Source organism: Gobio gobio, assembly GCF_949357685.1.
Source record: "Gobio gobio genome assembly, chromosome: 14".
NCBI lineage: Eukaryota > Metazoa > Chordata > Actinopteri > Cypriniformes > Gobionidae > Gobio > Gobio gobio.
The window spans coordinates 32,859,440-32,886,417 of NC_137107.1; the positions used below are offsets into that span (position 1 = coordinate 32,859,440).

At 39.9% G+C, this 26,978-nt stretch overlaps 1 protein-coding gene across 1 annotated transcript in view; it reads right to left on the bottom strand.

The window, feature by feature from the left end:
• Positions 1 to 1,000: 1,000 nt before the first annotated feature.
• bcr (BCR activator of RhoGEF and GTPase) overlaps positions 1,001 to 26,978 on the bottom strand; it is an 81,508-nt gene continuing 55,530 nt past the window's right edge. The window contains exons 8-23 of the mRNA XM_079835507.1: positions 24,491 to 24,631; positions 17,773 to 17,894; positions 17,288 to 17,453; positions 16,771 to 16,890; positions 16,587 to 16,662; positions 16,399 to 16,503; positions 16,068 to 16,142; positions 15,855 to 15,952; positions 15,262 to 15,393; positions 11,966 to 12,025; positions 11,775 to 11,884; positions 10,995 to 11,134; positions 10,246 to 10,380; positions 10,048 to 10,153; positions 5,587 to 5,749; positions 1,001 to 3,809 (exon numbers count right to left, since the gene is read on the bottom strand). Of these exons, the coding sequence (XP_079691633.1) occupies positions 3,720 to 3,809; positions 5,587 to 5,749; positions 10,048 to 10,153; positions 10,246 to 10,380; positions 10,995 to 11,134; positions 11,775 to 11,884; positions 11,966 to 12,025; positions 15,262 to 15,393; positions 15,855 to 15,952; positions 16,068 to 16,142; positions 16,399 to 16,503; positions 16,587 to 16,662; positions 16,771 to 16,890; positions 17,288 to 17,453; positions 17,773 to 17,894; positions 24,491 to 24,631 (1,839 nt within the window). The 3' untranslated portion in view covers positions 1,001 to 3,719. The remainder of the gene's footprint in view (positions 3,810 to 5,586; positions 5,750 to 10,047; positions 10,154 to 10,245; positions 10,381 to 10,994; positions 11,135 to 11,774; positions 11,885 to 11,965; positions 12,026 to 15,261; positions 15,394 to 15,854; positions 15,953 to 16,067; positions 16,143 to 16,398; positions 16,504 to 16,586; positions 16,663 to 16,770; positions 16,891 to 17,287; positions 17,454 to 17,772; positions 17,895 to 24,490; positions 24,632 to 26,978) is intronic.

The following is a 26,978-nucleotide window of genomic DNA, read 5'->3' on the forward strand; positions in this document are numbered from 1 at the left end:
GCCCCAATGTGGACACATATATACACTACATAGGTGTAATACAAACTCAACTGAGTTTCAAAACATTTATTTTAAACATGTAAAATGAACAAATAAATTAAGAATATTAAAGGGGTCTAATGCTATTTCATTCATTCTGAATAATTTACACTGTTAAAGAGTTGTATCCTCATGCTAAACATGGCAAATTTTCAAAAAAAATAGTTGGATGATATACTTAAACAAGTTTCGGAAAGTTTTTTTATTAAATGGCCCTGTATGACTTCATAAAGGGCGAAATTCCTCGTTCATAAAGAGCGAAATTCCTTCTCCCAGATGAGTGAGCGCGCACATCAACGAGCTTCGTTCGGGTTACAGAAGCCATTGGCAGCGCTGTCATTTAGTTTTTAGACGACAAACGAGACCACAAAATCAACAATGTCACTAAAGAATAGTGTTTTTGGTTCTGAGGGAAAGATAACCATGTTCAGCTTAACAAATCACCCAGCGTTAAGGAAACAGTGGAGGCAGTTTGTTTTTCCGGAGCAGCAATGGAGTTCTACAAGTGCGTTTGTTTGTTCCCGGTAAAGAGTCGAAACCGCATGCGGTGAATGAAACTGCATTAAATGTCCGTTTTGTTGGCAATCGGCGTGTAAGGGCATATAATGTAAACAACACGTACGTATAGCAAATCAAAAGTGATCCGGATAATGCCATAATGTATTTGTGTGTGTGTGTGTGACTCTTTAGCTCCGCCCACTGCACGCTTCCACGAGTTCGGCTGTTTTCGGAAAGAATCGTTACAGCGTACCTGTCTTTTATAAATATGATACAACTAAAGAGTCTTCGGAGATATGAAGGATGCAGTACTACTCTACAAGATAAACATGAGAATGGCAGAAATTGTGTGTGTTATGTACCCTTTAACTCAAATACAAGGCAGGGAAACTACTGTGTCACCCCAGATTAAATATGCAAAGAAATATTTTGGGGGGAAAAACACCATGAAGCAGCAGGTATTCATATACAGGAGGTTTTATTCAACATTTTGTGTATAAACATAGGCCGCAAATGCCTTCCAAACGTTTCAGTCTGCAGAATTCATTATCTATTTGTACAGTCCTATAACCAGAACATTAAGATATTAGCAATAATAAATAGTGACAAAAACCTTAAGAGGAAAAGGGGAAAGCATCCATAGCCTGTCCCAGTGGCTGTCCAGCATGTCTTCATGTGTTTAAAGGCAAGATTTCAAAATAAATCATCATAACATTACAATGGATAACACAGATGGACCCCTTGGAGTGCTTTCATGACTTATCATTTCAAAACGGTTATACTTCGTGGATACAAATTAATCCGTTTCTTGCATAATGCAATATCAGACTGCAGAAAATGTGTGACACAATCTCATTACGTCGAGAAGAAACGATCACATTAGTCTTTAAACGATGTGCAGTGCAAAGAAATTGCTTCTCAAATATCATGCGCTGTATCACTCCCATTGAACTGGAGCATATGTCCAATATTTCTAACCCAGTAACATTCAACAATCTAAATAAGCACATTAAATAAGCAATTAACACTAACAATGGGAATGCTTTGAATCACCTAATGCCTTCTGATAGCAACATATCACAGTTTATGAGTTTAAGAGTTTCATTTTACAAAAAGAAAATCAGGGACAGTTCTAGACGAAAACCACATGTGATGCTGTAAAATGACGATTAATATCTCGTATACTGAATTCAGTTCGGACAGGTGCAAGATACAGGAAATGTACATTTAGTGCCGACAATTGGAGAAGAGGACGCACTGCGATAATGGGAACGCACCTAAGAAACACGGTGGATTAACAGAAATTCCTTTTCAATCGCTGCACCCCTTTTTGTATACGTGACGCAGACTTCAAAAATTCCTTCTACAGTAGCCAGAATTTGGTTTAACATTACAAATCAAACACACAAACGACATTTATCAAACATTAAAAAAAACGAACATTAAAAAAAACACTTAAATCAAAAAAACATGCCTGCATGTTAAATAATGTAACTAAAGCACCTTTAACTGAAATAAGAAAATTAAGAGCACTCATTTTTTACTGATATAATTAACAGAAATGCTATAAAAAGACAGAATACCTGTACTGTTCCTGTACTGCATCGTTCTTGGCGTCCATTATCAACCCTTCCTTCATTAAACCACCTGACAGGACTCAAGGGTAACAGTTTGTGCTATATACAGCATTGTGTTCTTATCTTAAAGGGATAGTTCAGCGAAAATGAAAATTCTGTCATCATGTACTCACTGTCAAGGTGTTTATTTCTTCTGTTGAACATAAAAGAAGATATTTTGAACAGTTGGTCCCCATTGAAGTCCATAACTGTTTGGTTACACGCTTTCTTCAAAAAAATCTTCTTTTGTGTTCAACAGAAGAAAGAAACTTGACGGAATTTGCATTTTCGGGTGAACTGTCCCTTAATGTCTTACGATGAGACAGAGAGGCACTGCTGTATGGTTCTCAGTGAGACATAAACCACAGTGTGCTGTGAAGCTAGAGAGAGAGAGAGAGAGAGAGCTGATGGGAACGACAGGGACGAGTTTAAAGCCAATGCACGCAAAAAACCTCTGCGTTTGGTCATCTCTCAACACTAGATATACGGCAGGGGAAACGCTAATATTGTGTGCTATGCTCAGAGCATCTTTAAATCCTGAACGGATTCAAAAATAAAGAAACAATAAGAGGATATGTGAGGAATCTACAGTACTTCATAACCCAGCAATAAATGTAGACGTACTTTGAAATGACAGTGATGTTGATATCTGTCCCCAAATAAATAATCATAATTATTCTATATGTATTACATAAAAAAAAAATATATTGACCCTTTTGGTTATGGACATTTTATGAAGGTTTACCTCCCAACATATGAGGGGAAACTACAAAACATAATGAAACACGTATCGTATGTTTTTAAACACTCATGAATCCTTAAATATTGCTTGGTAGAGAGGTATGGGCCCAAAAAAAAAGACAAATTAAATAACGAGATTTTACTCAGATCAGACGATTTTTCTGATTGTTTCTCGATGTTCTTAAATTAGAAATCACATCAACACTGACAATAACGGAACCAAACACCATCTTCTACACAGAAATCGTATTAAATTAAGTCCTTTAAATGATTGACGAACACTAAGAGAAGCTAGTCGTTTGACTTTTAAAGAGTCTGCAATAAGAACTACGTTGAACTGCCATGTAATTATCTATCACATAAAAGGATTTGGAGCTGGATACTGAATTGTAGCAGCACAGAAAGAGCATCAGTGACCAGTGGGGACAGACAAAATGAGGACAAACATAAAGCCAGAAGAGACCAGCTGATATGAATGACCGTTAGAGGCCCACATACAGGACACAAGAGCATGCTCAGCGATCTGAGGACTCTCGAAGGTGCTGAACGGACACTGATGTTCAGAGAAAAATAGGCGGTTTACATGGAGGGTTCAGTAATATTCAAGATGTGCTCCGAGTAAGTAGAGTTCTTCAATGTTTAAAAGGGCCGCGGTGCCCCCTAGTGGCGTCAGCTAGAAAATGCGCGAAAGGCGAAGCACTCCTGCTTTTGCCCGGAAGGACGTAGCTCTTGTGCATTCCAGTGTCCGTATTACCTAGTGGGTGGACATACTCGCTTGCTCGCTTTCCCACTGGTGTGAAACTTACGATGAGAATAAGCACTCCTTTAGACCTCAGTGGAAAACAGGATACTCTGTCTCTTGCTGTCTGGTGTCGGGATGGTCTCTAACTGAAGGAAATACAGCAGAACTTGCACCTACAGAACCAAAAAAAGACAGAACATGTCAAGAGACGTGTAATTGATAAAACATAAGTTCATACTGTAAATGCGTTTCCCATTGTTTTTACAAACAGAGACACGTTTAGATCATTTTCTGTGGTACTTGACAGCATGTCCATAGACCTAGTGTTGTAAGACAATTTTTTGAAGGTTTTGGTCTTGTCTCGGTCTCAGACTTGGAGGACTCAGGATTTTGTTTCAAGACCACAACTGCTGGGATATTACTAAATTGCCGGTGCACTGTCGGATTTATTTATTAACATCATTAAAGGGATAGTTCACTCAAAAATGAAAATTAGCCCATGATTTACACACCCTCAAGTCATCCGAGGTGTATATGACATTCTTCTTCCAGACGAAAAAAGTTATATTAAAAATGTTCTGGCTAATCCAAGCATTATAATAGCAGTAATAGTTGCTCTGTTTTTGAAGTCCATAACAAATGCATCTGTCCGTCAAATAACGTGCTCCACGCGGCTCCGGGGTGTTAATAAAGGCCTTCTGAAGCGAATCGATGCGTTTGTGTAAGAAAAATATCCATATTTAAAAATGTATTTCATTTTTTTCTATGGCTCTGCGTCAGCCGTCCCCACGCCATCACTTCCGGCGAATAAGGTCAAAATACGTGCAAAATACCGGCGCAATCATAGATATATACATAGATTCCTCATTAGTGCCTGCGCGGATCGGTTAAATGAGGCATCTACGTGTATATGTATTTGATCACGCAAGTATTTTGACCTTATTCGTCGGAAGTTATGGCGCTGGGAATACTAGATGACATTCGTCTGATAAGAGGTAAAAAAATAACAAATACTGTTCGGTTTCTCGCAGAAACCGATCACTTTGTGTCTTAAGACATCAATGTGTCGCCACGAGCCGTATGGTTTAATAAGGATTTGTATGTCTATGTGTTTTTACTCTCATTGCTCTCATACTCTAAAATATCCCCATTGACATGCATTATACGACTATCACACTGCAACGGTTGGAGTTAAAAAACGTAATTTGTGTTCTACTGAAGAAACAAAGACACCTACACCTTGGATGCCCTGGGGGTAAGCAGATAAACATAAAAAAATCGTTTTTGGGTGAACTATCCCTTTAATGTGACTGGATGTAAAACTTCCTGCTTCAGATTAAATCAATAACTTATTCGTTATTTGATTTATTTATTGTGCCGATTCAGAAATGAATGAGGGATTGTGTCAAAAATGTCACCAAAATTAATAAAAATGCTCACAAAATGTATGATATTGTTGCAAAAATGTATTTATACGAGATCTGGATTTTTATATTATAACATGATATAATAAAGCAGTTATAGCACAAGAGCAAGAGAGCTGTTTTCCCAAATGTGAGCATGACTGCAAACGTGATATTGCTTTTATGCAAACATTCAATAAAATTCTTTAAAACATTATTCTCAACATTATTTATGCATTTGTAATTTACCAATTCAGATGCATATTCTGTACCACCTCTGCAGTGCAAAGATGAATTTTGTTGTTAATGATTGAATTTGATTGGTAACAGCTCTGTATAGTGTCTTATTCTAATTATTATCTATAGTCATTTTTCAAGTGGCAATGTGGATCTTTATGAATTTAAAGAGTGCTGGTCTGGTCTTGGTCTCAACACACATTGGTCTTGGTCTCGGATAAGGTGGTCTGGACTACAACACTACACAGACCTTAAATTATAAATAGTCAATCATGGTTTTCCTAGTTGTTTCACATAGGTCTGAGCATACCTGTGACATGACTTCCAGCGACCAGCTGTCCCCCATCGTGATAGGCTGTGTGGGGTTAGTGGGGATCTTGCTGTCCTTTTCAGCAGGTCGTAGCAGGGTCGGGCCAAACACGGTGGCCAGATTGTGAAGAGACATCTTGTTTACACTCTCCTTTTCGGCAATCCTAATAACAAAAAGAAGAATAGCAGAAAGTGAAGGAGAGAGGATTAGTGTAAAAAAAAAAAAAAATAGCATCTGGATGGCCTGTTAAGAACATGTTCAAGCCATATTTCACACAAAAATGTTAAAAGATATCTTCATTTGTGTTCCGAAGATGAACAAAGGTCTTACGGGGTTTGGACATGAGAGTGAGTAATTAATGACAGAATTTTTATTTTTGTGTGAAAAAGATATATACTGCATATAAGAAATATTGCATATAAAAATTCAGTGTTGTCATATTTCGAATACCTCAACTGAATTGAGGTAATTTGTTTTATTTGTTCTTATTTTATTACTGACTGTTTACTGTCTTTTTTGTAAATTCAATTCAGTTTGAAATCAAGCTTTCTTGTGCTGTGTGAGAGCTATTGCAACAAAGTTACCCCATTGTAAAGACACAAATACATAGAGTGAGCAAATGTTTAAGTGAGATTATTGTAATGGTAGGCTAATTGATCATTTTTTATATATGTAAACAAACGCCTAAATTTAAAATCTATTCATCATATAAAGCGGATGTGTCTCTTCAGAAGACTTGAATTAAACCGCTTCATTCAAATGTATTGGTTTTACAATGAGTCTTGCGCTTTTTTTAAGCTTGAAAATAACGATTGCCTTGACAAAGTGGATGGACAAAAAAATGTGATATTAAAATATCTATATGGCAGTATACAGTACATGGTGGTTTTCCCCAAATGATACTGAAAATGTATAATTTTCAATGTATAGTATTTAAGTTATTAATTTCAGTATCGTGACCACTAATTCATGTACTTTGTCAATAAGGTAAAACTGTGTTTTGTTGAAAGTAGCTATTTTCTACTTAGATCTATTATTTGATTGAATATAATTTTGGTAATTCATTAAATATCGTCAGCTAAAAAGTAATTAGTAACTAGTAATCTGAGTAGTTTTTGAGAAGAGTAATTTGTACTTTTACTTAAGTACTTTTTTGACACCAGTACTTTTACTTGTACTTGAGTACACATTTTCACTACTATTTCCACCTCTGGCCTTATCCCTAACTCTAATCCTACTCCTAAAATCATCCATCCATCCTCTTCCGCTTATCCGGGGCCGGGTCGCGGGGGCAGCAGTCTAAGCAGAGATGCCCAGACTTCCCTCTCCCTAGACACTTCTTCCAGCTCTTCCGGGGGGACACCGAGGCGTTCCAAGGCCAGCCGGGAGACATAGTCCCTCCAGCGTGTCCTTGGTCTTCCCCGGGGCCTCCTCCCGGTTGGACATGCCCGAAACACCTTCCCGGGAAGGCGTTCAGGAGGCATCCGGAACAGATGCCCGAGCCACCTCAGCTGTCCCCTCTCGATGTGGAGGAGCAGCGGCTCTACTCCGAGTTCCTCCCGAGTGACTGAGCTTCTCACCCTATCTCTAAGGGAGCGCCCAGCCACCCTGCGGAGAAAACTCATTTCGGCCGCCTGTATCCGGGATCTTGTCCTTTCGGTCATGACCCAAAGCTCATGACCATAGGTGAGAGTAGGAACGTAGATTGACCGGTAAATCGAGAGCTTCGCCTTACGGCTTAGCTCTTTCTTCACCACGACAGACCGGTACATCGACCGCATTACTGCAGAAGCTGCACCGATCCGTCTGTCAATCTCCCGTTCCATCCTCCCCTCACTCGTGAACAAGACCCCTAGATACTTGAACTCCTCCACTTGGGGCAGGAACTCTCCACCAACCTGAAGTGGGCAAGCCACCCTTTTCCGACTGAGGACCATGGCCTCGGATTTGGAGGTGCTGATCCCCATCCCAGCCGCTTCACACTCGGCTGCAAACCGTCCCAGTGCATGCTGAAGGTCCTGGTTAGAAGGGGCCAACACGACAACGTCATCCGCAAAGACCAGAGACGAAACCGTGTGGTCCCCAAACCTGACACCCTCCGGCCCTTGGCTGCGCCTAGAAATTCTGTCCATAAAAATTATGAACAGAACCGGCGACAAAGGGCAGCCCTGCCGGAGTCCAACATGCACCGGGAACAAGTCTGACTTACTGCCGGCAATGCGGACCAAACTCCTGCTTCGGTCATACAGGGACCGGACAGCCCTCAGCAAAGGACCCCGGACCCCATATTCCCCCAGCACCCTCCACAGGGCGCCGCGAGGGACACAGTCGAAAGCCTTCTCCAAATCCACAAAACAAATGTGGACTGGTTGGGCAAACTCCCATTAACCCTCTAGCACCCTGTAGAGGGTATAGAGCTGGTCCAGTGTTCCACGACCAGGACGAAAACCACACTGTTCCTCCTGAATCCGAGGTTCCACTATCGGCCGAATTCTCCTCTCCAGTACCCTGGCATAGACTTTCCCGGGGAGGCTGAGAAGTGTGATCCCCCTATAGTTGGAACACACCCTCCGGTCCCCCTTTTTAAAAAGAGGAACCACCACCCCGGTCTGCCATCCCAGAGGCACTGTCCCCGACCGCCACGCGATGCTGCAGAGGCGTGTCAGCCAAGACAGCCCCACAACATCCAGAGACTTGAGGTACTCAGGGCGGATCTCATCCACCCCCGGTGCCTTGCCACCGAGGAGTTTCTTGACCACCTCGGTGACTTCAGCTTGGGTGATGGACGAGTCCTCCTCTGAGCCCCCAGCCTCTGCTTCCTCAATGGAAGACGTGACGGCGGGATTGAGGAGATCCTCAAAGTATTCCTTCCACCGTCCGACAACATCCCCAGTTGAGGTCAACAGCCGCCCATCGCCACTGTAAACAGTGTTGATAGGGCACTGCTTCCCCCTCCTGAGGCGCCGGACGGTTTGCCAGAATCTCTTCGAGGCCAGCCGATAGTCCTTTTCCATGGCCTCACCGAACTCCTCCCAGGCCAGAGTTTTTGCCTCCACCACCACCCGGGCTGCAGTCCGTTTAGCCTGCCGGTACCTGTCAGCTGCCTCAGGAGTCCCACAAGCCAGCCAGGCCCGATAGGACTCCTTCTTCAGCTTGACGGCATCCCTTACTTCCGGTGTCCACCACCGGGTTCGGGGATTGCCGCCTCGACAGGCACCGGAGACCTTGCGTCCACAGCTCCGAGCAGCCGCTTTGACAATGGAGGTGGAGAACATGGTCCACTCGGACTCAATATCTCCAGCCTCCCTCGGGATCCGGTCGAAGCTCTGCCGGAGGCAGGAGTTGAAGATCTCTCTGACAGGAGACTCGGCCAAACGTTCCCAGCAGACCCTCACAGTACGTTTGGGTCTACCGAGTCTATCCAGCTTCCTCCCCCGCCATCGGATCCAACTCACCACCAGGTGGTGATCAGTTGACAGCTCCGCCCCTCTCTTCACCCGAGTGTCCAAGACATACGGCCGCAGGTCAGATGAAACGACCACGAAGTCGATCATTGACCTACGACCTAGGGTGTCCTGGTGCCATGTGCACTGATGGACACCCTTATGCTTGAACATGGTGTTCGTTATGGACAAACTGTAACTAGCACAGAAGTCCAATAACTGAACACCACTCGGGTTCAGATCAGGGGGGCCGTTCCTCCCAATCACGCCCCTCCAGGTTTCACTGTCATTGCCCACGTGGGCGTTGAAGTCCCCCAGTAGAACGACGGAGTCCCCAGTCGGAGCACTCTCCAGCACCCCTCCCAGGGACACCAAGAAGGTCGGGTACTCTGCACTGCTGTTTGGCCCGTAGGCACACACAACAGTGAGAGACCTATCCCCGAGCCGAAGCCGCAGGGAAACGACCCTCTCGTTCACCGGGGTAAACTCCAACACATGGCGGCAGAGCTGGGGGGCTATAAGCAAACCCACACCAGCCCGCCGCCTCTCACCATGGGCAACTCCAGAGTGGTGAAGAGTCCATCCCCTCTCGAGAAGTGTGGTTCCAGAGCCCAAGCCGTGCGTGGAGGTGATTCCGACTATCTCTAGTCGGAACCTCTCAACCTCACGCACAAGCTCAGGCTCTTTCCCCGCCAGCGAGGTGACATTCCATGTCCCAAGAGCTAGTTTCCGTGTCCAGGGATCGGGTCGTCTAGGCCCCCGCCTTCGACTGCTGCCCGATTTGCTTTGCACCGGCCCCTTACGGTCCCTCCCGTGAGTGGTGGGCCCACGGGAAGGTGTCCCCACGTCGCTCCTTTGGGCTGAGCCCGGCCGGACCCCGTCCTAAAATCATCCATCTTTGTTTTTTGTTTTTTTTTCATATGAATGTTCCGGAAACAACTGATGTTAATCCAGAAACATGTCTTCCTTTTTGTTAAGCCTCTGAGAACACTGTGAAAGTCATTTCAATCTTGTCTACCTCTTGAGATGATCCAGCAGGAAGAGGAAGGTGACCAGGTTGGGCTCTGGTAGAGACAGCAGGAGGTTCAGCATACAGCTCTCCTTAGCTACGCTGTCTGAGAGAGCTGCAGAGTAATGAGGACATAATCAATATAGTAGAATCCAAGCCTGCTCAATACTTAACATTGTGTTTTGTAAGTAAAAACAATTGACGAACCAATGCCTCCTGCAAAGTTAGGGTAGAGCTCATCGGTGAACAGGGGCTCGGGAAGCTCCCTGAAGTACAGCTTCAGTGTTCCGGCAATGGCATTCACATCCATCTCACTCATCATTACAGACACATCTTTATTATCTGTTACAGAGAGAGAAAAAGAGAGAGGTCAGCAACTAAACTGGCTGACTAAATACTGTATATATCTGTCATTGCTCCATGTAAAAAACCCTGATCTTCAAGCAGAAGGAACTGGATGAAATATTCTGAATGATATTAATCCACAATCTGACTTGAGATGCAGCCTGGAATTAAACCACACCATATTTGTTCATCTGGCCAGAGGAGAACTGGCCCACCCGACTAAGCCTAAGCCATTTTCTGTCACCAATGGAGTTTGGGTTCCTTGCCACTGTCGCCTTTTGGCCTGCTTAGTTGGGGAATATTTAATATTCAGCAATTTTACTGACTTGAATGCACTGATACTATTGGATGAAATCACTGTTTTCAACTCATTCCATAATTGATTAACTTTACACAGTTGTTGAACCAAACTGAATCAACACTGAACCGATTTCAACTGAATAATGACAGTTTATTGTCTTTTTAGAGCTGCTTTACAGCAGAAATGAATTATGTTCGCATCACTGCATCATTATTTTCCTGTTCACCACTGTAAAGCTGCTTTGAAACAATCTGTATTGTATAAAGCGCTATAATAAAAGTGAAAAAATAAAATGACAATGGTCACTCACTGGTGTCAAATGCAGTCTTGAGTGCTTGGATGTCAGTTGCCACTCCTGAGACACGGTAGATGCCCACTTCCTCCATTCCTCTTCTTTCAATCTCCTCTAGACACTGTCTGACTATGTAGGGCACTTTAGAGCGCTCCCGTCTAAAAATAAAAGACAATACCAACATCAGAATGGACAATTTTGTTTCCATTCAGCAAAAATCTAAAATCTAAAATTTTGATCTTAAAGCAATGATACATTTTTTTTCATTACTCGTCTTGGTGCTGATTTGGTGCTCAAGACATTTTCTATTATTATTAATGTTGCAAACATTTGTGCTGCTTAATGTACATTTTCATTTTATGGAAAGGAGCATTTTTGGAAATTCATTAGATTGCAATGACATGAGGGTGAGTAAATGACAACATCTTAATTTTTTGATGAATCATCTCTTTAATGTTTTACATTAATCAGCGGTAGGTGCTGCTTATGTAGAGACCTTTAGTGCACGTGTTAGGATCTAAGCATCTGTACTGGTGTTGTCATGTTGTCTTTATAGCATTAATTGGTTCTGCCCTTAAACCCATTAGTAAGCTCATTACAGACAATCCTCATTACTGTCAATCAAATCAGACCATAAACACTGCACAGAAAAAGGAAGAGTTCTATGAATTTTCTGTATATTCTAATTTCCTTTGACACAATGAATGCCTAAACATGCACAAAATCATGCAGCATCAAAATTTGTGTGCTTTAAGTTTGTAAAATGTCTATTTTCATATAAAATGTGTGCTGACTCACTTTGTCACTGTGGAGATATTTATTCCAAACACACCCATGGGCTTCCGTGAGGGCATTCTCTTCAGGCTGAACTCCCGGCTGGTGAACTTCATGGATATTTTCACCTCAATCTTCAGAAAAAGGTGTATATTTAGTAATTATAGAGATGGATGGTAGGATTACAGCAGGGGAGCAGATGTGGATATACTCACCCCATTCATTGGGATAACTGTTCTCTGCCAGTCTTTACCCTGGAGCATCTGAGGATCCAACTGGATAAGAAACAGAAAAAAATAAAATACAATGGGATTTCCAATATGAACTCATTCACATGGAACATTAGTCTTTGCTGCGATATGGAGGGCTTTTGGATTGGCCACACGTGTCTTTATCTGTTATAAACACCACAGATGTTATGAAGGGTCTGAAGTGATGTGAACAGTTTTCATTATGCCAGTTCTCTTTATACAGCAGTTTTGCACATCACAAGCCAATTTCTACGACCCCTCTAAGCAAACGTGAGGCCATCTGGAGTGGGCCAAGTTCAGCATGTTCCTTTCCCTCATCCTGGCCTAATCTCCATATGGTCTCGTGTAAGGCCTGATCCTGCTCTGCTATCTAATCTCATCATCTCAGTCATTACAACCTGACTGTCAACGGGGCATGGACAGGGAGAGAGTGAGAACTGGGGCTTTGCCCGGCCAAACACCAGTGCCAACTAAGGTCATCAGAGCTCCAATGGCATAAAAAACTCACCCACACTAATTAAAATGTATAACAATTATCATATATTTTTTTATATAATATCTAAACGTGAGGCAGAATGCTGACAATTATTAAAAGTTATGGTATTACCTCCTGGAACATTTTTACTTATGGCTTGAAAAATATTAATATTAACTATGATGGCTTGAATGATATTATAATTGATTATTATGGTTTAAAAAATTATTTTTACTAAGTATTATTTTTGAAAAAATTGTTTTGATTATATAGGAAGCCAGAGTAGATAGTCAAAAGTAATATCATGTCCTGTGGTTCATATTCTCATTTACAATTTAACTGAAATTTCAGTACATTTTAAATAAGTATTGTATTCATGATAACCAAACAATGAAAAAATTGTTAATTGTTTTTATTAAAACTGATTGAAAGACAACAATTTTTTCAAAATCAAAGTGCAATATTTAATACAATACTTAAAAAAATATGTATAATATATAATACTACAACTATTTAATGTAGTCTCTCAATTAATATGAGGCAATAAAAATCCATGTATTCTAATTATAAAATAAACTATATACTTTTTTTGTTTAAAATATAAATATTTTCAGATAAAGTATATCATGTCACTGCTCAGTCACTGCTTAAACATTTACCCATACGCAACTGTTAAACTGGTGATTATAATTTAATACAGATTTCCTTTTAACATAAACAACAATCTGTCATTTTTCCTCTCTTTACCTTTCTTCTGTGCATGACATTCTGTATACGGCACCATAACCTTGTTCCTTTGCCTGCCAGGGCAGTTTGCGTGGAAATGTCTACCTCTACACCCTCAACCAGCCCCACATCACAGTCCTTGAAGGGTGAAGAGCAGCTCCTGCCGTCCTCAGCCAGCTCTACCACCTCATCTTCACTCATCTCCTTCCCATTTCTTCCCATTTCTTTAGCTGGAACTGGAAATCCCTTAGGATGTGGTGTGACATGGATCTTGAGGATTATCCTTAAGGGTTATATTTGTTCTTAAAAGATCCATTGCTGCAATTCAACAGTGCTATTCTCATCAATTCAAATACCTACGAAGGTCTATAATATCAGATGAAGTTTAGCTTTTTTAACAATAATAAATCCTCAGTCTGGTGCAAGTGTTGAGCTACAGAGATCCAATTACTCGCTGCACTGCAATTGATTTTCATCCAGGTTCTTCAAGAGTCCAAAAATCTACTGTTGTTCACTGAAGGATCTACTTTCCTCTTATTTCATTCCATCTCGACACCGTTTCCTTGTGTAATTCTGCATAACTTTCTCTTTCTACACCTCAAGCTCAGAATAGATGATCCCATGACTTACCTCAGTCTAAGTAAGCTGCCCTGCCCCGGCCCATAAATCCATCCACAGCCACTAACATCCAGTGCACCAATCAGAGCAGGTTTATTCTACTGCCATGCAGTGTTGTCATCATTGATGTAAAAATAAATACATTTCAGCAGCTGAAATAAAAGCTAGCATAAAAAAACTAAAAATAAAATTAATCTGTGTTTTTTTGGACACACTCTACTGTATTTTATAAATTATAAAGATTAAACATGAAAAAAAGGCACTATGGAGTGATATACTAGACACCCCTGAGGAATTTACCTTTTTTAACATATTTAAACAATATTAGTAAAAAAACTAAAATTACAAAAAAACATTAACTCTAAAGCTGTTTGGGAAGAGCTTCCCAAAGTCACAGCTGGCTGATGGGGGGACTTGTCTAAAACAAGTCTGCTTTCAGAACCACAGAGGGATCATAGCACAGCCCCCTAACCCCCCCCCCCCCTTCCCCCACGATACACCAACCGACACTTTCAACCAACTGCATCTGAACCTAGACTTTACAAGCGATCATTTGTAAGGCAAAAGAATTTTGAGCTTTTTTATGACCCCACAAAACTCTCTGGGGAGGGGACTGATAGGTCAGCTGATCTGACGTTGTTTTGGATGTGATATTTTCAGACAGGACACATGAATTATGGATGATTTGATGCCTTAAAAGCCAGGGCAGAGTGAATAACACCCTACCTATTAAAAAGAAGATTAAATGTCTGCCGTATAAAGGCCAATCCCCTTCTGGGACCACGTCTCTCATAGGAGCAGATATACCTTTGACCGGACTCACTGAGTGCACAGATGGAGAATGACACTTAGCTCACAAAAGTTTGCATGAGAGCCAAGCTAATTTATGCCTACAACTCACCTGTTTAACCAGTGGGAATTTGATATATAGATGATATATAGATGCCAACAACAATATATAGGATAAATAACTACAAAAAACACACAAACATACTAGTTGACCTCATGAATAGTGGTGGTGACAAATGACTAGTCAACTATCCATCCAAATTTAGGTTTAAAATGTGTATACCAAAGTACCAACTAGTGTTGTCATTGTTAACTAAAACTATTTTTAAAAAAAGTGTTAATTGAAATAAAGCTGGAATAAGATAAAATTAGATGGGGGGAAAAAAAACAAACATTAAAACATAAAACGAAAAATGTAAGTAAAAATGTAAATATTGCCTTAGCAACTAACAGAAAAAAAAAAGTTTTAAGTATTAAAATGACTAAAACAAAATGAAATAAACTTAATCTAAATAGAAATATAAAACTAACAAAAATGACAAAAGCACATAAAATAATAAAAGCGAATTCAAAATATACTAAATACTTATCAACAAAATAACAATGGCAAAATGTTTGTTGCAGTGTTTATGCAGTGTACTGTAGATCATACCGCGATTTGTCCTTTGCCCATAATTCTATCTGTGCTGTCTCCATCATCCTTGTTCATCTTGGCTTTGTTGTAGCTCTTTTCGTAACAGAGTAGACGTAATGTGTGGGAGCCCTCCAACTCAATCTCAAACTCCTGAGGCAGAAACAATACAGAAGAACTACATTACCCAGAATATACATATACAACAAATACAAATACAGTATATAACTAATATATGCATACAGTTCTTTTTTGGGGAAAAATAGACAAAATATAAATAAAAAGCGGCATGCTACTGAATAATATTATTATTATAAATAATATTATGTAATAATAATATTCAACTCTTTTCATCAAACAGTGTAATGGGACCTCAGACCAGATTTAACACATGCTATGCCTCATTTCCTTTCCTTTTCTCCCCTTTACTTTGGGGGATGGTAATTGCTCTTAATTAAAATATAATATAATTTGTCCAGAAGGCCTTATTCCACATATTCCACATGGCCTCACTTATGCTGCTCTTAATTAAGAATTAAAACCTCAAGAGCGTTTCAGCAGGCAGGTCTTTTCATATCGGTGGGGTATAGACAGGGACGGGCATGTGGGATTACCTCATTCCATTTGGGCTCTGTGGTGTATCTGTACACTCTTGTTTTGGCTTTATTCACAAAGATACCGAAGGAGTCCACCTCTAATGTGCAATACAGATCTGAAGAGGGGAAGAGGATGAATTACTGATGCTTAAATGTGGTGCTAGAACAGGCTATGCAAATGTATACATGAACTTTGATGAGCACAGAGAGTGAAAGGAAAAAGACACGTACTTAAGCTCTGTTTAAGTCCAGAGGCAGAATGGACAATTACATTCAGGAATCCGTACAGTCCAGTAGATTCATCCTCTGTAAGTGTAGAAAAAAAAGTGGAGAGGACTGTTCAACGCATTTTAAATACATACAAAAATGTATATAATAAAAATGAAATATTTAAATACAATCATTTTCTCTGGATTTTTTTTCTGTAATTTGATCAGATTAGATCAAATCTGACATTTGGCAAATTTTGCACTGAAGAATCATGCACAATAAATCCAGGAACATTTGACAACAACAGAGCTTGGATTTCATGTTGTCTTTAAGACCTGTGCACCTTTCTTACCCTCTTTATTGACAGTGAGGGGTAACTGATGGACCGTCTGGAGTTTGACACAAGAGCTGGTGAGCATCTGAAGCTCCACGGACGTCAGGCTGAAGCTCTTAAAGCCTGGAAAAGAAGTAAGCATTCAGTTGGAAAACAACACATGAATCTCCTGATCTACTCCTGATTTCAGTGACAATGCCACTCACATTTCTTCTGCTGTTCTCGAATCACTTCCTTCCACTCCGCACGCTCATAGTCTGATGAGATCAGGAACGAGTAGCTCTGAAATGCATAACCGACACGGACTGTGAGCATGAGAAGGAACATTGAGAAAGAGTGTGAGGATGAAAATCAGATACGACAGAAAGGCTGTGAATCGCTGGCTCTTACCTTTCCACTGCGGTTGTGCACTCGGAGGGGCATATTAGGAGAGTTCAGCAGCAGTAGCGATTCCTGTTCTGACAGCTTCTTTTTCAGCCTCTCCATAACCTTTGACCCTTTGTTGGCTCTCTATTGAGGTAGGGAGTAAAAAGAAATCTTAAAACCTAGTATGCTGTCTAATTAACATTTAAATGCATGTATGGTCGCCCAAAAAATGCAGTCTAGATAAGCAAGACAGCTTCCTACAGTTTTGGGGTGGTAAGACTTTTTTTGTGTTTAAAAGAACCAAGGCTACATTTATTTGATCAAAAATACAGTAATATTGTAAAAACATTACAATTTAAAATAATTATTTTCTATTTCAATATATTAAAAATGTAATATATATAATTAATATATATATATTAATATACAGTCAGATCTGTAAGTCTGAGAAAGTTTCTATTTATTATTTATTTAATTTCATAAAACTGATTACAAATTATATATGACAATTTAAGTGAAAGTTGCCTAAAATATCCTGTACCCTCTCTCTCTGGATCTCACTCCTCAGGGATGAGATCTTGATCTTAATGGTATCCAGCTCCTCATCAGTGGCCTGTGGGATAGACAGGGGCTCTGAATCTTCCGCCGTTTGGAAGTTGAGGTCTGCGAGAGGAATGTACCACTTAGAGTCATACTGCTGGCTCTTCCTGCAGACAGACAGCACAGGGGGAGATGGGGTGATGGGGGAAATAATTTAATATCCAGGCAAAAATACATCCTAGAATCTGATTATAGAGCATGGATGATGGTGCAGACTTGGCCCACATGTCTGAAGAGTCAGGATGTTTTTTTGTGAAAATAACACACATATGGTAAATGTGTCAATATAGACAACACCCATATAGACAACACCTATATGGTAAATGCAAGCTGAATTTCATAAAAATAAGAAGAGAGTGATAAGACAGAATTGGGGAAAGATAGAAATTAATAGAGAAGATGGGAGACAAAAATATTTTTCCTTACCCTCCAATCTGTTTCTTCAATTTGGCACAGAGCAGGAGGTCAGTAAAGAGAAAAACATGCCGTAGTTTCCGGGCCCCTTCCACAAGCTCCACCATGAAGCTGTCCTTCAACAGCTGACGGTTCTGACATAGTACAGAAAAATAAAGTAGGCAAATTTTAATAAATAAAAAAGAGAAGAATATATACATTATATATACACACATATACAGTCAAACCAAAATGTATTCAGACACCAGATATATTTTTTCCTAGTGGGTGCAGGACACTATAGTTAATTTATGTAAGTGAGGATAGCAAAATAAAGTAACTGTGACATATTATACCAAAAAATTCTTCAAACTGTGGACTACCAGTAAAATTTATAAGAATTTGGAACTAAAATTATTCAGGCACTTTGATCTGACCATGTTTTGCTTAAGTGTTTTTTCTTTAATTGCTAATGTGACTTTTTACACCACAGACTGAACAAAATTAAGCATTGCTTGGTCATTGGTTGACCTAAATTGTTATTATCTAATTGTGTACTTAAATGTAACAGCTGACAGCTGATTGGTTTATTGTAATCCATTACATACCTTTCTATCAAAGTTATCTGACATCATATATATATATATATATATATATATATATATATATATATATATATATATATATATATATATATATATATATATATATATATATATATATATATATATATATATATATATATATATATATATATATATATATACATACATATATATATACATACATACATACATACATACACACACACACACACACAGGGTCACTTGATCCTCCATACATCATTCTAAGATGCTGATTTGGTGCTTAAACAGTTTTTCATTATTATCAATGATTCTTTTTTTATCAGGAATCTTTTGATGAACAGAAAGTTCAAAAGAACAGCATTTATATGAATATTTAATTTTTTTTTTTTAACTATGTAAGTCTTCTGAATTTAATCCTTGCTGAATAAAAGTATTTATTTTCTTTCCTACTGATCCCAAACATTTATATTAGCATCTGTCAAATATAACAGAACAATTCTGACTAATCTGAAGTGCCACTAGGGGGCAGTCCCACCCTATTTTCAAAAACGACATCAACTCTCAGAAAAGAGCAGTGAGCTGGTGTTGATGAGTCTTTGTGTTTATGAAATGAGAAAATTGGGAGGACATTTTGAAACAGGTAACTCCTGTCCACAGATCATATGCTAAGTGATAGTCCCGCAAGCCTAAGCGGTAGTTAATGTGTGAAAACCCACACGTATAAACGTAACATAGCCCCCGGCCACATGTCATGCATCAGTGCTCCCACAGCAACACGTCACCTCTGCAGTGGGGAAACAAAAGATGATATCACAAGCATCTCATCCAATTGGACGCTCTAACCTGGCTCCACTCACCTACACATTCAAAGACCACTCTTTTTTTTTGGTGCAACATCACTAATGCCGTTGACTCACCCAAACATATCATCACTGGATGCTTGAGTGAATTTCCCAGTGATGTGCTGTCTGCAGCTGGGGACACGGAAGAGATGGAAGAGTCACCACATACTCATTCCAAAACTCCCAGCATGCCAGACATGACGTGCGTCATTGCATTTCAAGAACAAAGTGTAATGGCTTGATTTCAGCTTATGCCACTGCCAAAAATGAGATTCCTATTCCACATGGCACCATTTTCAGCATACAGTGGCTAAGAAAAGAAAGCCTCTCTCCACGTCTCTACCAAAAGGAAGAGCAATTACATAGTTTAGTCAATGCAAACAGTTCAATCAGCGGTTAACGGCCTCTCTTTTTCCTCAGCTCAGCCGTTTCGGCAGTAAATAATTTGCGGGGTCCTGTGTAGGTAGATGGTTACTGTCTTGAAATGGGGTAGATGATTCCAGTAGTGAATGCCGAGACTCAAAAAGCTGTTTGAGGCCTAAAGATCGCACTCAGCACTACTGAAACGGGATCCTGGGAAACACAGTGTTCCCAAATGCTCCCACACCACCAAGATTATACTGGTCCCGTTTCAAAGGGGAATCATGCAGGAAGCGCATACCACTGCGAAAGAGGTTGTCCAAAACGTGTTTGCTGAACTCTTCTTAAGAGAAATGCGGGGAAAGAAGGGAGGGCCACATGTTTACAGGAAACAATAGTTTCTGGTCACATCAGGATGAGTGAGGGACCTTTCAAAGATCTCACTTTGCCACAAGCCTTTAATCACTCAGTACATATTTATGATTCTTGTCCCAATGGTAATGCACTCAGCCATGCTGGGGATGGTATAAACAGTAGGGAGCTTTATTGTTGTGGCATTCTGCGGTCAGATGTGTTTTGCATAATGACCACTAAATTGGTCAAATAATTAAATACAATTATTGTTATTTTCAAAGTACTGTTAATATTATTATTGATATTTGTTTTTATTATTATTAATTGCATAGTGGCAGCACAAAAATATTATTTTAACCTTAGGCTAAAAGAGACATTGCACATAAAAACCACTGTACCCCTAACAGAGCAGTGACCAGTTCCCTGTAATTTATCCGTTATTCTTTCCATCCAACAAACAACAATGTCATTAAAACATACACCCAACAGCACACACTAAAACTCTTCTTTCAAAGAGCACCGTATTTACATGACTGGCATTTCCAGAACAGTCTCACTGTAGGCGAAATGCAAAGACTCTGCGCAGAGACAAAAGCCTCTTTTCCTTTCTCTTTCTTCTTCACCCTGCAAGACACACACACATACACTTGTCCAAAAACAAACAGGCCTGGTATCCTACTTAAATTTCTTCTGCAAATACTTGTACTGTACCGCAATGTACACTGTGTGCAAATCTATACCAGTATCGTATCAGACTAAAGCGAACATGATGTGCTTTTTTCCTCTCTGTAAAAGAGGAGACGCTCAAATGAGCCGTCTCAGCACATCAGATGACATTTTTTAGCAGTTTGCCTCCAGTGGAAACATGACAATGGCAATATCTCATTATCACCCACTACAAACTGACTGAAACCACTGAAAATTAAACAGCCATTCAAAAAAAAGAAAAGAAAGAGAGAGCAGCTTGTGGAGCTTAAACAGTGTATGTTTATAAAGACAAAAAAACCTCTACGTGGCACATTTTTAGCCTTCTTAACATATCATGCTACTTAAAATTATTTTTGATATGAATATTTCTGTTATTAGTATTTTGAGCCTATCATTGATAGTCACTTTGTTTATAAGGAATAAAGCCTCATATTTATGTGCTTAAATCACCTCTCAACAGATTGTGCCCTAAAGGCAAGCAGCAAAACGCTCTTCAGATGATGAGTCTGTGTGTGGTATGTTGACATGCATATGTTTGTGATAGTCTTTTGAAAAGAGCAGGTGGCTTTGAAGAGCCCGAGGTCATCTGGTTGTGTGCATATTCGTTTGATGTGTATCTACTGTACAGGATTTGGCATGTAAAATTGCTTTTGTTTGCGTTAATGTGTCTTTAGTGCATACACTTCATATGCATATTAGTCTGTGTGTGTGTGTGTACACATGTGTGCAGCAACATATAAAGCCCATCACGCATTGCTGTGTGCTTGTATCGCAGACGCTCAAAGCTGCTTTCTGAAATCGGCAGGTTCATTTGCATTTTAATTAAGTGGCTTTGGCCCAGCTAGTGCAGGCCTCTGGGGCCACCCTGAATCTCTTCTCTCTCCCTCATCCGCATACCTCCAGTTTCCAGCACGGGTAACACTAGAAGCCCTAGCTAATCAACACAACCATGACCTGAACAATCATGCTAATGCTTCTAGCTGCCCACTGATATCAGTTCTGAAGTTACTCTTAAATAATGAGATCATTGTTCATTGGTATCTACCAAAGAAGTATGGCACCATACTGTACCTCTCTGCTCAAGCTATAGGCATCTCTATAAATGAAAGAAATTAATTAAACAATAAAAAGTAATAATAATATAAAAATGATAGCTGATACAAAAAAGCCAATAAATAATTAATTTTGTTATGGCAGGAAACTGATAAATGGCTATAAAAAAGCATATAAAATATACTATTTTGTCTAAATAAAAAATAAAAAACTCAAAACTAAAATCAATTGTTTAATTAGCAAAATTTAGACATCACAACATTAGTGTACAGTATGTAAAATGGATATACATTTTGCTAAAGATAACATTTCTTTCCCAAAATTTTCTGCAGACATATAAAAGGTGTTTCAACAATTGCAAATTGAGACAAGGTGTCTGAAAAACTGAAAAAAAAAAAAAAAAGTATCTCAGCGATCCTTTGAGAGAATGTCTAATTTTTTCGGTTGTCTAATTTGAAGCGGTTCTTCAGAGGTTCTTCACCGGTTCTTCACCGGTTCTTTGACTAAGGTGCTATATAGCACCTCTGAAGAACCGCTGAAGAACCACTGAAGCACCAAAATTGGTGCTATATAGCACTAAAAAAGGTTCCCCTATGATTACGAGCCAAGAACCATTTTTGGTGCCATATAGAACCTTTTTTTTTAGAGTGTACGTGGATGCATTGCAAAACCTCCCTTATCCAGTCATCATGTGATGGAGGCGAGGCACTCTTCCACCTAAAGAGCATGGCACATCTGGCCAACAAAAGGGTAAAGGCTATGACGCAGTGTGTTGTGACTGGTATATCCGGGGGTTGGGGAAAGGCCAAACAGGACAGTCAAAGAATTAGGGGCAATGGTAGTATTAAGGGCCTGTGAAAGAGTTCTGAAAATATCAGACCAGTAGTCCGTTAGACCAGAACATGTGAAGACTAAAGATTACATTTAACAGCGTTACTGAATGATTTGAGCATTGAATGATTTGGCGAAATGAGCAGGTACAGTGACATATCCATTATACCATTGTCTGTCTGAATACTCAATTCTGATTGGCTGGAAGATGTGCAATAAACCGTTTAATGCACAGGTAGTTCCAAGTCAGTTTAAGTACCGCACACATAGAAACAGGTGCATAGAAACTTGAAGTCAATGCTGCCCAGCAACTTTTATTAATAAATTAACTTTGCTGCTGAATTGATACATTATATTACTCAGCAAGGATGTTGCAACGTTGCTGCACAGATCTAGGTTATTCATATGCACATCTCTCTCTCTCTCCCTCTATCTCTCTTGCTAGATAGGCTAATTTATTCAAATAAATGTTATAATTCAATCAAACAAATGTAACCTTACCGCACTACTTTATCTCTGTGTCTGATTTAAAGCAGACAGAATGCTAGATCTAACGAGTGTAGCTGACAAAATAACTGTAATTTTAACCCTTCCAGTCAAATGTAGCTCTGCAAACATGAATGACAGCTTCAACTTGTCAATGCTGGCAAATGATCATGGTAAGCAGCATAATCCAGGGTTAAACATATCAGTTAATATACTGTATATCCAATATCGCCCGACATTGATGTATTAAACAAAAAAACTCCCGATAAGTAATATACTGTGCCTCCTTATTCACTAACAAAATATTTAACAAATATGCAGTTGCTAAGGTGTTAGTAATTAAAGTATTTTTTTATAATGCTGATATATGGTTGCTATAGTAATCTGGGTGCTTGCTAGGTTATCGTGAATAAGACGTGTGATTCATGTCAGTATCACAAACGCGCCGGTTGCCAGAGCTATATGGCACAGTTTATTACTCATGGTCTATTTCAATCCCTGAAGTATGAACAATAGTATTAGTGAAGCTAGTCTTTAGCGAATAAAGAAATTATGCTTATTAACTCATTTAGAAGCTATAAAAACAAAAGGAAGGTAAACTAAAGCTTGTATTTTCTTTGACTGGACTGAAAGACAATAAGCTCCACAACAACACATCGGTTTTCATGAGTTCCTTTCATGCACACACTATCAATATTTGATCAGTAGGTCTGTCCGCACGCGCCCGAGGGAGGAAGGTGGGAGTGTTGTAGAGAGCGGGAGCAAACTCCTCCTCACCGTTTACTTAAAGTAGGTGGAGCCTGCTCCACACAAGATGGCCTTTTATGAATAATCAATGAGTTGCGAGTCAGAGCAAGGTGGCTCATTAAGGCAAATTACAAGCCGGCACTGCTCGCCATCAATCACAGCAACAATTCATCTGCCACTCTCCTGAGGCCACATTGCTGGAATGAAGGGGGCGGCACAGAGAGTCTCTGTGTCTGAAACCAAACATATCTGTAATTCCCAAGATCATTTCAAGGGTGAGTTTATCTGCCGGGGTCAGGAAGGGTATGCGCTTTCTTACCGCCTGTAACTAATGACATCATCAAGATCATTAGTAAGCAGATACCGAAGAGGTGATTAAAAATAAATCCCACTAGATCTGAGCACAAACAACTCAACTGCAGCAAAGATTTCAGTAACAAATAGAGGATGTTTTATTTATAGCGTAAAGCCTCTGTGGAGATTGAGAATATATGCTAGTGTGAAATAAAGAGAAGGCAGTGTCGCCCAAGGATAGGTTGTGCGGATAGCAGAGGGTGGGTTGGCTCTGAGATGGATGGAAATGACTGGCTGTATATCCTGATGGGAGCTCATTGGCTGAATGGCTTCAGGGCACCTGCAACTATGTGCAACCTGGAATTTTGACATTTCTTTGCCCTTTAAAAATACGCTTTTGACAAATACTCTCCATCGTAAACAAGATGGAGGACGTATGAGAGCCATGGAGAGGGTAAGATGGAAGGAAGGAGAGGCTTCTGTACTCACCTCTCCCTTCTTCACTGTCATGGACTGGCGGCGAGGTGTGCTCTCTTCGTTAATGCTGGACAGGAAGTTCTGTGAGATGCGGAGGGCATCCTGCAGGAGGGGGTAATCTGGGTGACTGGTGGGTGTGTGCTTCAGAAGATCCTGTATAAAATACACACAAACATCAAAATCAAAATGTATTTAATTTATGATTTAAACAATGCTCTTTTTGAAGAAAAAAAAAACTGTAAACAATATTGATGGCTATCCATGCAAAACAAAAGACTGTATGTACAGTGCATCCGGAAAGTATTCACAGCGCTTCATTTTTTCCACATTTTGTTATGTTACAGCCTTATTCCAAAATGGATTAAATTCATTATTTTCCTCAAAATTCTACAAACAATACTCCATAATGGAAACGTGAAAGAAGCTTGTTTGAAATCTTTGCAAATTTATTAAAAATAAAAAGCAGAAGAAAAAAAAGGAAAAAAAAAACTTAAGTATTCACAACCTTTGCAGCCATTTTTTTTTTCCAGATCTCCAGAGATGTTCAATCTTGTTCAAGTCTGGGCTCTGGCTGGGCCACTCAAGGACATTCACAGAGTTGTCCCGTAGCCACTCCTTTGTTATCTTGTCGTTGTCCTGTTGGAAGATGAAGGTCAAGAGCGCTCTGGAGCAGGTTTTTCATCAAGGATGTCTCTGTACATTGCTGCATTCATCTTTCCCTCGACCCAGACTAGTTTTCCAGTTCCTGCTGCTGAAAAACATCCCCACAGCATGATGCTGCCACCATGCTTCACTGTAGGGATGGTATTGGCCAGGTGATGAGCGGTGCATGGTTTTGCGCTAGAATGATGCTTCCCATTCAGGCCAAAGAGTTCAATATTTGTTTCATCAGACCAGAAAAATATTTTTCTCATGGTCTGAGAGTCCTTCAAGTGCCTTTTGGCAAACTCCAGGCAGGCTGTCATGTGCCGTCTGGTCACTCTACCCTACAGGCCTGATTGGTGGAGTGCTGCAGAGATGGTTGTTCTTCTGAAAGGTTCTCCTCTCTCCACAGAAAAAAGCTGGGAGCTCTGTCAGAGTGACCATCGGGTTCTTGGTCACCTTCCTGACTAAGGCCCTTCTCCCCCGATCGCTTAGTTTGGCCGGGCGGACAGCTGAATGAAAGAGTCCTGATGGTTCCAAACTTCTTACATTTACAGATGATGGAGGCCACTGTGCTCATTGGGACCTTCAATGCTGCAGAATTTTTTCTGTACCCTTCCCCAGATCTGTGCCTCGATACAATCCCGTCTCGGAGGTCTACAGACAATTCCTTGGACTTTCATGGCTTGGTTTGTTCTCTGACATGCACTGTGAACTGTTGGAACTTTTATAAACAAGTGCCTTTCCAAATCATGTCCAATCAACTGAATTTACCTCAGGTGGACTCCAATCAAAGTGTAGAAATCTCAAGGATGATCAGTGGAAACAGAATGCCAGTTTTTCATTTTTTATTTTTAATATATTTGCAAAGAAATCAAACTTCTTTCAAACAAACTTCTTTCACATTGTCATTATGGGGTACAGTTTGTAAAATTTTGAGGGAAATAATGAATTTAATCAATTTTGGAATAAGGCTGTAACATAAAAAAATGTGGAAAAAGTTAAGCGTTGTGAATACTTTCCGGATACACTGTATATCATCATGGTGCACTCACATTGCTATGAAGGGCACCTTAAAGTGTCTACACTAGATGTGACAAAGCAACATTTTGCAAATCCATTTGTTCTTTGTGTCAGAAGTAGAAATGTACACATGTAAATGGTGCGTAAAAACATTTGAAACGTCTGTGTTCTGATGACACTGCATTTTGATAATATTGCACAAGTTTGTTTGCCCTGTATTTTTATTTATTTATTTGTTAATCCAACTTTGGGTAAAACCCAGTGCTCGTCGCTTTTTACCCAGCCGTCCAGTAGAAGACGGGCAGGACAAATACTACAATGACCAACCATCCTACTTGTACAACAACTGAACAACAATGGAGGAGAAGTTAATATTGTTGGTTAATATTGAAGCATTTGTAAAAAATGGAGGAGAGTTTTCGGGAAGGTCTGTTTTATGCGCAAATTACTCATATATTTCCAAAAGTTTAATAAATGAGGCCCATCAAGCATAAGAAACAACATTTATGAGACCAGTCATGTCAGATTTTATGGCTGATTTGAAATGCTATTTAATTGTGAGTTTGGCCGTTTTTGAGATTTCAGTATTTCCCAATTCAAATAGATAGGAGTTAGTCTTGCATGCCAGATGTTGGCAATGCAAATATGGCAACAGAAGAGTGTTTCTCTCTCCACTTCCTTTGAAGTGATGTATCAATGTACACTTGGTCTCCTATGTTGTTTGCAGTGCCCATCGGATTAAACAATTACCCTCCCTGTGATTTGGAATCTCAATTAACCCTGGGAAGTGAACTTCACAAAGCACTATCTGGCGATTTGAACATAATCCTAAATA